The 11927-nt window shown below is 46.2% G+C and overlaps 1 protein-coding gene across 1 annotated transcript in view; it reads left to right on the forward strand.

Moving 5' to 3' along the window:
* ATP9A (ATPase phospholipid transporting 9A (putative)) overlaps positions 1-11927 on the forward strand; it is a 130255-nt gene that overhangs the window by 51775 nt on the left and 66553 nt on the right. Inside the window, exons 9-14 of the mRNA XM_007938425.1 lie at positions 740-902; positions 1178-1264; positions 4496-4572; positions 5184-5344; positions 7140-7282; positions 8597-8709. Of these exons, the coding sequence (XP_007936616.1) occupies positions 740-902; positions 1178-1264; positions 4496-4572; positions 5184-5344; positions 7140-7282; positions 8597-8709 (744 nt within the window). The remainder of the gene's footprint in view (positions 1-739; positions 903-1177; positions 1265-4495; positions 4573-5183; positions 5345-7139; positions 7283-8596; positions 8710-11927) is intronic.

The raw sequence follows: 11927 nt of genomic DNA on the forward strand, positions 1-11927 counted from the left end.
CTCTGGAGCAGCAAAAGAAACCAGCAGGGGCTGCCTGGAGAGCCGAGAGGATTCTGTGGTCAGCAGACTGCAGGGATGAGAGTAGAGAGAGGGTTGAGAGCAAGAAGGGGCCAAAGCTCTGGCAGATAGGAAGTGGGAGTCAAGGTCGTGGAGTGTCCTGTGGAGTCAGGAGTTGCAAATGGGGCTGAGGCTCGAAGGAGCAGGTTGGGCTGCAGCTGGGTGGGGGCTGAGCCCCAGTTCATGAGCCCAGGGACAGGGCTGGCTGTCGCTCAGTAATGACTGATTATACTGTGAGGGGATGCAGGCCCAGTGCCAGCAGGTCTGCCAATTTTCCAGGAGAAGCTAGACATGTCAGTGTCATACATGACACTCCTGAATTTACGAGTTGGCAATTCAGTGCCTTTTAGACACAGGGCACACCAAACCAGTGCACATCTGTGGGTGGCCAGTGGGGCTCTCTCTTTGGGTGGTCTTGACATTTAGGGTGAGGCTGCCATGGGGATGTCGGGCGTCTTGCTGAGACGGTTTTGGTCTTGAGGATGGGTATTGAGTGGAAAGGCTGTTCTCTGCAGTGTTGCAAGCATCCAGGTTTGCTGGGCCTCTGGGGAACACTCCACTTCAGGATGCCCCAGTTATTAGGAATCTCCCGAGACATTGGGTCTGAGACTAAGCTGTGCTGGGGCAGGCATGAGCGGGTGGCAGCCCTGGGCCCAGCCCAGGCTCTGGCTCCACTGTCCAGCCATCTGCTGTGATGATGGGGGCCTGGAGGGATCAGTGCCTGCATTCACAGGAGCTTGCCATCTGCCGAGAGGCGGGCAAGGCTCCCCGGCCTGCCATCTGCCGAGAGCCTCCCCCAAAGGAACCACGTTGTACAGAGAGTCCTGTTTGCCTGGCCGAGTGCAGTAAACCTGGGAGACTCCAGTGCCCACTGCAAAGCTCTTGGTGCCCACATGGTCCCAGTGCTTTGGTGGGGGTTGGGCTCTTTCACAGCAAATGTATTGTAACCTCTGGATTCTCAGCAGTTTTTGAGTGGCTGTGGATCCCGCTGACAGTGGACTCTTGAGACTGAGGGGGACGGAGAGGAGAGAAGGGTAATGTGTTCTTCCAGCAGAGACAAGACTGTATTCTGGGATCTTCCCTGAGAGCTTGGCAGCGCTGGCCCCTTCTCGTGTTTCAGGTTCCAGCTTAAACGTCATCATCTCAGAGATGGCATCTCTGACCACCCAGTGCAAACTGGGCCCTCCCTCCAGCCTCCCTCGCTCCTGTCTGTCACTGTGCTTTCCACTGTCCTTGACACCCACTTTTCCTGGTTTCTTACTTCGTCAGTGTTCCCCACTGTGCTATGACTGTTGGCGTGGCACACACCGGAAAGGGGACACGTCAGTAGACTTTTGATAGATTTGCCAGCTTTCCTACCACACGAGATTGTGCTGATGTATATGGGGCCAGCAGTGTTCATGACAAGATCCGTTTTCCCAGCTCTCAGCCAACATTGGGTCTCATCAATCTTGAATTTATACCAATCCGTTGTTGTCAGGTGCCATCAAGCTGGTTCCAACTCATAGCAACCCCATGTACAGCAGAACGAAATGCTGCCCGATCCTACACCTCCAAAGTCATAGGCTGTGATGTGTGAGCCCACTGTCCACTGTGTCAATCCATCCCAATCTGACAGGAACAAAAATGGATTAATTTACGTTTCTTTGATTATTTGCTGAGTTGAACATCTTTCCTAATGTTAACTGGCTATCTGTATTTCTTTATTTTTTAAAATTTATTTTTGGTAAATGTACACAGCAAAACCCGCTCCTGTTGCACAGTTCCCCTGACCTCATCAGTGATGGTGCTGCTTTCTTGACATTCTGTCAACATTCATATGATTTCTGTTCAAGTGGTTCCACTTCATTTACCTAATCTCCCTGTCCTCTGCCTTCTCATTTATGCTTTAAAATAGCAATTGACCTTTGGTCTTATACAGATACAGATACACACATACACACACACACACTTTTTTTTTTAAAAAAAGAGACAGCATACTCAAGGGTTACAATCTCTACTCTCTGGGTCAAACTGTTACAGGCAGACCTCAAATTATTGCAGGTTCAGTTCCAGACCACTGCAGTAAAGTGAATATTGCAATGAAGTGAGTCACTCGAATTTTTGGGTCTCCTAGTTGTGGTAGCTCTGGTGGCATAGTGCCTAAGGCATTTGACTGCTAACCAGAAGGCTGGCAGTTCAAACCCACCAGATACTTCTTGGAAGGAAGGTTGTGATACTTCCCTTAGTGATACTGCCTTGGACACCCAAGGAGGGGTCTCTATGAGTCAGGTCCGACTCGACGGTGCGCAACAAAAACAACAACAGTTGTGGTAGTCAAGTATGTGTGTCAACTTGGCTAGGCCTGGTTGAATGGCTGGGCAGCTGGACCTAGTTACTCCCCACTGTGAGATTGGTAATTAATTCCATGGTAGAATCTATTGGAGCAGCTGAGTGGTTGCTTTAGGGATGTGGTCTGCTTTCCGTATACAAGTAACTTTGAGGAAGATCGCCAGCTTATGGCATGCTTGAACTTTGCATTTAGTCAAGTCATTGTTGAACAGCCTGCCATGCCCTTCTGATCTTCGGATTTCTTCTGGACTTGAATTAGTGGCCTGCCATATTATTTGGTAATGTTGGGACTGAGCCTTTTACTTGTCAACCTTGGGCTTGTCAGCCTCAGCAGGCAGCAGCTATCTGAGTGAAGAGAAGCCTCCAGCTTCAGTGGGCTGGGAGCAGGAGGTGGAGCTGAAGCTCAAGGTTGAGGAGCTTTCACCCAGCCCCTAGAGGCTGGCACTTTGAATTTGGACTTAAAGCCTCCAAAATTGTAAGAGAATAAACTCCTGTTTATTCAAGCCATCCCATTTGTGGTGTATTCCTCTCAGAGTACCACTAGGCAACCAAAAACCAGTGCATATAAAAATTATGTTTGTACTATATTGTAGTCTATTATATGTTCAACAGTTTGGTGAAAAAGTTTGAGATATGGTGAGAATGACCAAAATGTGACACAGAGGCATGAAATGACCACATGCTATTGGAAAAATGGCAACAATGGACTTGCTCAATGCAGGGATGCCACAAACCTTCAATTCATAAAAAATGCAGTATCTGTGAAGGGCAATAAAGTGAAATGTAATAAAACGTGCTGTGCCTGTACTTGGTTTAAAGGGGGCTTCAGGGGACAGTTTCAGTTCAGAGTTTGAGGAGCACAGTTTCAGGAGCAACTCAGCTGTAGTCCCTGAGTTCGGTTTCACGTTTTTCTTCCTTTTATCAGGATTTGTCAGTTGTGTTCCTGATCACAGTAGTCAGTAGTAGTAGCGGGTGCCATCTAGTTCCTCTAGTCTCCATGTAGAAGAGGCAGTGGTTCGCTAGGCAGTTGTGTAGTCCAGTTCCTTCTCTGCTTTTTGGATTTCCTCATTCTCTTTTGTTCCAGATGAATACAGAACAGTAGTTGTATGTTATCATGTGTATTTCTTCTATAAATGATTTGTTTTCAGAGAAATTGATGTCTTTCAATATTGTGTCCTGGGTGGGTCGAGGGAAGTTCTTAGGAAAGGCGACTTGTTAACCAGACAGACATCCCCTGAAGGGGTAGACACAGAGTTGGAAAGGAGTTAGACTCGACAGGAAGAATATACTCTCAAAACAAGGGTGTTTGCCTAAGTTTCCATCATGGTTTATGGGTACAGGAACGTTTTCAGGACCTCTGGAAGTCTCTAAGGCCAGTGCCATGGAAGACTGAAGACCCCTACGCCAATTTTTCTGCTTTTAGAGGGTGCTGACCCTGTAGAGGAATACCTCGATGATGCCAAATTAAGTGCTTGACTACTAACAAGAAGGTTGGCGGTTTGAATGCACCCAGAGGTGCCTCAAAAGAAAAGCCTGGTAATTAGCCTCTGAAAGAGCACGGCCACTGGAAACCCCATGGGACTGGGGAAACCCAAGCTCCTGGCTTGAGCTCCATGGATGAATGCCATCCCTATAGCTGTTTGTAATGAAGGACGTGTCCTGAGCATTCTTCCCCCATGTGACAGCCAGTAGCCCCACGTGGCTGCTGAACACATGAAATGCAGCCAGTGAGAATGAAGAATGGTGTTTTATTTCCTTTTAATTGAATTTAAATAGACACACGTGGCTAGGAAAAAAAAAAAAACAAAAAAACTGAACTCACTGCCGTTGAGTTGGACCCAACTCATAGCAACCCCTCATTTCCGAGGCAGTATCACTATGGAAGTAGATCACCCATCTTCTTTCCGAGGAGCAACTGGTGGGTTTGAACTGCCAGCCTTCTGGTTAGCAGTCAGATGCCTTAGGCATTAGGTTACCAGAGGTCCTGGCGGCTACCATGTTGGTCAGCTAGCCATAGACATAGTCTCTTCACAGGTGAGACTATTCTGTTACTAAGACCATACTATCTGTATTCATGTTTCTCTGGGTTTTGTTTCTCTCACTTTAGGTACCGTTGTGGGTGTCGTTCTTTATACTGGCAGAGAACTCCGGAGCGTCATGAACACCTCAAATCCCCGAAGTAAGGTAGGTTAGAGGTCAACAGGATACATTTTCTTGTCAGAACCGTCTCACCAGCTGAACTTAAATTAAGACTGGTGTTGGTGAGCTGAGGAACAAGATTTAAAACAGTCACACCTTGCAGTGTTATTTCATCTGTACAGATATCTTTTCCTACATATGTATTTTTTCATAAATATATGATGCATACATGAATACATAAAATGTTCAAAGCTTTTAAGAAGCCCTCCTGAGCTGTCCCCGTGGGCCAGGTGTCGTACTGCACCTTTTACCTGCATCTCATTTAATCCTCAGGAGGGGCCTGTGAGCAAAGGTGCTTCTGTAGTCCTCCTTTTCTAGACAAGAAAGTATCTTGAGAACCTGCTGCTCCACCCAGGCTACAGGGCAAGGAGGGGCCAGACCTGGGATCCACACCCAAGCTAAGGGACAGGCTGACATCATAGGATGTCGGACCTGCAGTCTGCCCAGTGACCCTCCCTCCCAGGTCCACCCCTCCTCCAGTAGTGGGGATCTGTCTCCCCTGAGGTTGAAGGATTCATGAGTAAAGGTCCAGTTCTCCAAATGGGCTGTGGCTTGTACCAAATATACCTGAGCTCTTTGTGCATGGCCCCCCACAGATTGGCCTGTTTGACCTGGAGGTGAATTGCCTCACCAAGATCCTCTTCGGTGCGTTGGTGGTGGTCTCTCTGGTCATGGTTGCCCTGCAGCACTTTGCTGGTCGTTGGTACCTACAGATCATCCGGTTCCTCCTGTTGTTTTCCAACATCATTCCCATCAGGTAAGCAGGCATGTGCTTGTGTTTGGGGGCTGTGACTTTTCAGGGGTATTGGGTCTCTTGAGTGTTTTCTTTTCTTTTCCCGTTCAAACATGGTAGTTTCATGGCTGTTGGAAGGAGCTTGGTTGGCATCTTTGTAGAGTGGCAAATGATGATTAGGGTCAAGCGCGTGCACCATGCTCTGTGGTAGTAGAATTGGAAGGACACATTGTGTCATGACCCATCCTTTGTTGACTAACTCTCTGCCTGGTAGGTATTTCCTTGCCTGGTTCAGTCTGTGCTAGGAATGCCCTGTAGAGTTCATCTCATGTGCTAGCTCTAATTGGTTGGTAGCAACTCTTGGGAATACTGTGTTGGGATGGATTCTGAGTCTGAGTTTGGACTCAGTGGGAAATAGTATTATGACTGATTAGTCAAGTCTTATGTAGGTACTGAGTGGAAGAATGGTGGCACATGGTAATGGGTTTTCCTCTGTGATTGGAATTTATTTTTTAAAATTATACAGTAATTGTTGTTGTTGTTATGTGCCTTCGAGTCGAACCTGACTCATAGTGACCCCTGCTTGGGTTTCTGAGGCAGTATCACTATGGAAGTAGATTGCCCCATCTTCCTTCCGAGGAGTGGCTAGTGGGTTTGAACCGCCAGCCTTCTGGTTAGCATTCAAGTGCCTTAGGCTCTGTGCTACCAGAGCTCCTATATAGTAATAGTCATAGGAAAAAAGAAAAGATCCACATTAGGAAAAGAAGAAACTAAAATCCCCTCTAATCTCACTATCAAGTGATAATCCTTGTTAATAGTTTGAGATACATTTCTCTAGATGGCTTTCTCTTGTAGAACAAGGGGATTTTGCTCTACATAAATTTATTTATTTATTTTTTTAGCATAGCCATGTGAATAACTTTTCATGTCAAATATATTTGTGCCCCATCATTTTTAAGAACTTCTCTCATAGATATTCAGGGTTCCACAACTTATTGAGTGCCATGTGGGTGGATACTTGTTCCTAATATTTCCCCAGCATAAAGGATCAGTACTTACTTACTTAAATGAGCCCTAATTGTATTTCCTGCCACCATTGGTCCTTCTCACTTCTGACCCAAGTGCTAGATTCTCTCAAGTTTTGCTGTGTTCTCTTGAGCATTTCTGTGTTCCCAACTAGAGTTTCTCATTCTCTGAGGACATAGATGACGGCTTTTTGTGTAACAGTGTGACTAGCACAGAAAGCTTGTATGCTGGAGATGTTGCCTTCAAAGAATAAGCAAGTCTACTGTATTGCTAGGAAAAACAAGTGTGGTGTAAGTTTAAGTGAAAATGAAGATCATAGAATTCTACTATGATATTACTACAAATTCATGAATTGAATATTCATAGGGCCCAGGGCCAGGCAGTGAACTGACAAGCAGTTGTTCAGTTTAGAGGATTATGGATGATTTTGGAGATCTGCAATTTTTGCAGTAAAGTTATATTTCCAAGTTACTATATTGTTTATTGTCAATTTTTTGGCTTAGGGGACCAGTAATTTAGAAAAAGAAAAATACAAAGCAAAATTAAGATTAGAGTACCTCCCTGTTTGGTCTCTTTAGTGACTTTGGTCTGTAACTGGGTAGCTCTGTGACAACAGTTTGGTGTTAACTCTTGCTGAGCCTATGGATTTGTGCCTGCAGTGTGCTTCTACAGACCGAGATTCCAGGTTTTAGGGCACACGTGACATTTACCTAGCATCCCTGCAGTTTACAAAAAGAGCCGTTGGGAGCCTTACTTATACCCTGTAACCTGTTTGCTCTGGATTTCTCATTAGTTTGCGTGTGAACCTGGATATGGGCAAGATCGTGTACAGCTGGGTAATTCGAAGGGATTCCAAAATACCCGGGACCGTGGTTCGTTCCAGCACGATTCCTGAGCAGCTGGGGCGGATATCTTACCTACTCACAGACAAGACAGGTGAGCCACGTCCTGGGGCTTAGACAGGTTCAAGGCTGTTCTGGGGTAGCTCCAATTGTTGAGTGCTCAACTACTGGCCAGAAGGTTGGTGACTGGAACCCACACAGGCCTGGTGATCTGCTTCCAAAAGGCAGTCTGTCTCCAGAGGGGAGCCTTGAAAAAACTGTGGAGCATGGTTTTGCTCTGGATACCTGGGGTCACCATGAGTGGGAATCCACTTGACAGCAGCCAATGTCAACAGCAGACGGGGCTCAGAGGTAAGAGAAGGTGCACACGTTGCTTCCACCTAAACTCTTGGTTTCTCTTTCCAGTGATAGAGATAGATGCTGCTGCTATTTTATTTTCTTCACCATTTGAGGTGGGAGGGAGCGGGTTGAGTATTTGATGATGGTGATGATGAGGATGATAGCAGCAAACCCATATAGTACTAGTTATGTGCAGAGCACTGTTCTTAGGTTTTCATATATATATGTACTCACTTTCCATCCTAACCTCACAAGTTAAGAGGTGTGGTTGTCCTATTTGCAGATGAGGAATTGAGGCACAGAGAAGGTAAGTGACTTGTCACAGTCACACAGTAGCAGAACCTAGCTTTGAACCCAAGCAGTCTGGCCTCAAGTCCCAATCTCATAAGCACACCTTATGATGTTGTTCCACAATTTAATGTCTGCCAGGTTAGGAAGTTATCAGAGTTACTAAGAGGAAGGATTGAGAAGTGGAGTGATCTAGACTTAAGCTTCATTGCTACTGTCTAGGGGCTATGGGTAGAAGAATATCTATTCTGTAGATCCTGGGTGGCTCTCAGAATCAGAGAAAATCTGGGTGTCAGGAAGGAGAAGAACTGGGACATTCCTTGAATATGTCAGCACCAGGACTCCTAGGATGGTCTTTGTAGCACACGGTTATTGGAACATTCCATCTTTGGAATAAGTTGACTCTAATCATCTTCTGTCCATCCATTTTTCTGCTTAAGATTCAGATTCCTGTAAGGTAGATCTGATTGGTCTAGTGTATGTCAGTGCCTGTGTCTTGGCCAATAGAATGACTCAGGTAACCTGACAGACATTCCTTCTAGACCACCCTAGGGACGGCGGTGGTCATTTACCCATGGAAATTTAGGGTGCCATTTTCAAAGAAGGAGAATGGGATTCTGGAAGACAAGTGACTGCAGATGTCTTCCCCATCAGGGGCAGCAGTTCCTAAACCAGTGTGTGCTACATGTGATGCCTCAGAAAATAACAGCTGTCACTATCATTGAGACTAATGAAAGCTCCCGGGATGTAGGCACAGCTACTCATTTGTCTTCTGTTTCAGGAACTCTTACCCAGAATGAGATGGTTTTCAAGCGGCTCCATCTGGGGACGGTGGCCTATGGACTCGACTCAATGGATGAAGTTCAGAGCCACATATTTAGCATCTACACCCAGGTAAGGCCTCATCAAGTTTAAAGCCCCAAGCAAGTCCTTTACATTTTGTTTAGAACTTTATTAAGAGACAATTGACATATCACACAATTCACCCTCATAAAGTGTATAATTTGATGATTTTCAGTAATTACAGACTTGTGCAACTATGACTACAGTCAGTTTTAGAACATTTTTATCACCCCACAAAGAAGCCCTGTACCCATCAGCAGTTACTCCCCATTTCTTCCCACCCCACCAGCTTTAGCAACATTATTCCTAGACATTTTGGAAAAAAAAAATTGAAGTTGAGGGTTTTTCCATCTTCCTTGTTCCCAGGGTTGATCAACTCTAAGGAAGTACTAGTGGATATTGGGGAAAACCTAAGAAGAGAAAATGATTTGCCCAGTAACTGGTGTTAGAAGAGTTTTTAAAACCTACTGGGGATTTATATTGTAGGTTTATGAATATGCTTATTTATTTACTTAGGACATGCACCATTCATCACTTTCTGCATGTATATCTTCCTAACATTGTTTATGTTGCAGTTGCTTCAGAGGTCCCTGGGGGTGGTGGTGCACATGGTTAACAGTGGTTATACTCTTGGCTGCTCACCAGTAAATTGGCTGTTCGAACCCACCAGCCACTCCCTGAAAGAAAGATGTGGCAGTCTGGTCTGCTTCCTTAAAGATTATAGCCTTGGAAACCCAATGAGACAGCTCCACTCTGTCCTACAGGGTCTCTGTGAGTGGGAATCGACTCAGTAACAGGCTACTAACTGAAAGATGGGAGCTCTGGTAGCATAGTGGCTAAGGCACTTGACTGCTAACCAGAAGGCTGGCGGTTCAAACCCACCAGCCACTCCTCGGAAGGAAGGTTGGGCAATCCTACTTCCGTAGTGATACTGCCTCGGAAACCCAAGGAGGGGTCGCTATGAGTCGGGGCCGACTCGACGGCATATAACAACAACAACAACTGAAAGATGGGCAATTTGAACCCACCCAGCAGAGCTGTGGAAGAAAGACCTAGCAATCTGTTTTCATCAAGATTACAGCCAAGAAAACCCCATGGGATAGTTCTAACCTGTAATACAGGGAGTTGCCTTGAGTCGGAATTGACTCAATAGACCAGTGTTTTTTTTTTTTTTTCCCATTATCTTGTTAAACTAGATAATGATTCTGTAGTCGGAAGGCCAGTTGAAAACATGAGGGGAATATCACTGTTTAAGGGTTAAAGGCAGAATGTCTGAATACTTTGTGATACAGTCTAGTTGACATTTGTATTTCTGAAATGTTCTCTAGCAGGCACACCTACATTTCCAGGCTGTCTCACGACAGTATCAGAACAGGGGATGGAGTGTGGAAGTGAGGTTGGTTAAAAATGGAGGGTAGTTAGATACATCTAATGCCGTCATCTGCACCCACCAGTGAAGCATGTGCTTGACCTCTTCGAGGCACCATACATATGTAGCCGTTGTGGCCTGTCTCCAAATGAGTCCGTGAGCCTTTACCAAAGATGTACTTTAGGGCTATTAAAAATGTCAGGAGGACATCATTGGACAGGGAGGCGAAGCCACACAGCCCCCACTTCCCTCTCTCCCACCCTCTCCTCTGTGTGGTGGTCTGGGCTTGGTGTTCCCAGGCTCTGTGCTGTGCCATTTTCACCTGTGTGGTCACTCTGTAGTGGTCCCCTCCTTCGCCTTGCTCACTTTGCCCTCTGGATGCCAGTGATGCCCTTGTCTGCTCTGGAGCTTCAGACTGCAACACACCTGCTCAGTAACACACCTTTCTCCTGCTAACACACCTGTCCACCTGAATCACTGCAGGTGAATGCTAAAGACACTGCACTCACAGGCAGGAAGTGGGAGGAGTGCTGTCACATTGTGGGGATTGTAGTCAGTTTCACAAATCAAAATGTGTATGAATTGTTGAAGGAAGAACCAATTTGCTTTGTAAACTTTCACCCGGATCACAATAAAATGTTAAAAAAAAAACTGCACCCAGCATCACGATACTCTCCCCTCATCCCCCAAACCCACTTGTCTTCCAGAGGTTCTTGTCTTAGAAAATGCCGGTCCCGCCCACCCATTGCTCTGTTCAGGGATTTAGAAACCCTCCCTCATTTCTTGCCCTTGCACATTCCACGGTGACGGTCATGACCATGGAGCGGCCCCCACCTCTGCGGGATCCCCCGTGGCCCTTTGTCCTCACCCCTTCCTGCTCCCCTGGCAGCAGCTGCACTCTTCTTCGCCTGCCTGTCCACTGTAACCTCCTGCAAGGCCCCTGCTGCTCGTCTCGTTCTCCTCCCATCTGTTCTTCACACAAGAGCACAGGATATCCATGGACTGCCCGTTTCCGCCTGGGGTCTGAGTGTGGTCTCACCACGGCCTACATCCCCACCCCTCACGGGTCACATTCTGCTGGCACTGGCTTTCAGGGCGGGGTGAGTGGCCTCATTTCTACCTCTTGGGGTGAGCTCTTCCTTCCGGACCATCAATTCCAAATGTGCTCCAGGGCCCTTTGGAGGGGCTCCTTGTTTGCATTGTTATGCCTTTCAGCACCTGGCTGTCCTGTGTCACTCACAGACCTTTAGCCAGGGGCTGACATGGTTCCACAGGATGCTTCCTAGATAGGGTGTGTACTCTAGCAGGAGCCCTCCCTTGCCCATCTTGGTGGTACTTTTAAGAGCTTGTGGTGTTGACAGAAGCCACCCCTTCTCAGGATGTATTTCAGTCTTTCTGGTGTGTTATAGGTTTAGCACAGATAACACTCTCTATAAGAAAGTGTTAAACCTTGGAAAACTGAATGGAGCAACCAGAACAGAATATGGGGACGGTTCCTGTGTGAAGGATGTAACCAGTGTCACTGAGCAGTTTATGTAGAACTGGGTGAATGGGAGTCTAAACTGTGGAAACCTTCACTGGAAACACAATTGAGATAATTTTTTTTTTAAGTTAGAAAATTGCTTTTTTTTTAAATTTTTTTAATCATGAACTTGACTTGATAACTCTCCTTTAGTGAAAGCTCATAAATTGATTTGCCCATTCTGGTGTTGCATCTAAAATAAAATAGCTAAGTGTTATTGAGTTAGGTTGTAGCAAGGCAGGGGGTGAGCTTAGAATTATAGCAGAACCTACCCCAGTGATGTTGTGTGTCTCCTCTCCTCATGATATCTAAGAATCCTTATAGTAGATGTAGGAATGCTTCTGTGATGAGACACGTGAAGGCATTCCAGTGGGTGTT

This window comes from Orycteropus afer, unplaced genomic scaffold (assembly GCF_000298275.1).
Source record: "Orycteropus afer afer isolate SDZICR_OR568_19922 unplaced genomic scaffold, OryAfe1.0 scaffold00049, whole genome shotgun sequence".
In the NCBI taxonomy this organism is placed as follows: Eukaryota; Metazoa; Chordata; class Mammalia; order Tubulidentata; family Orycteropodidae; genus Orycteropus; species Orycteropus afer.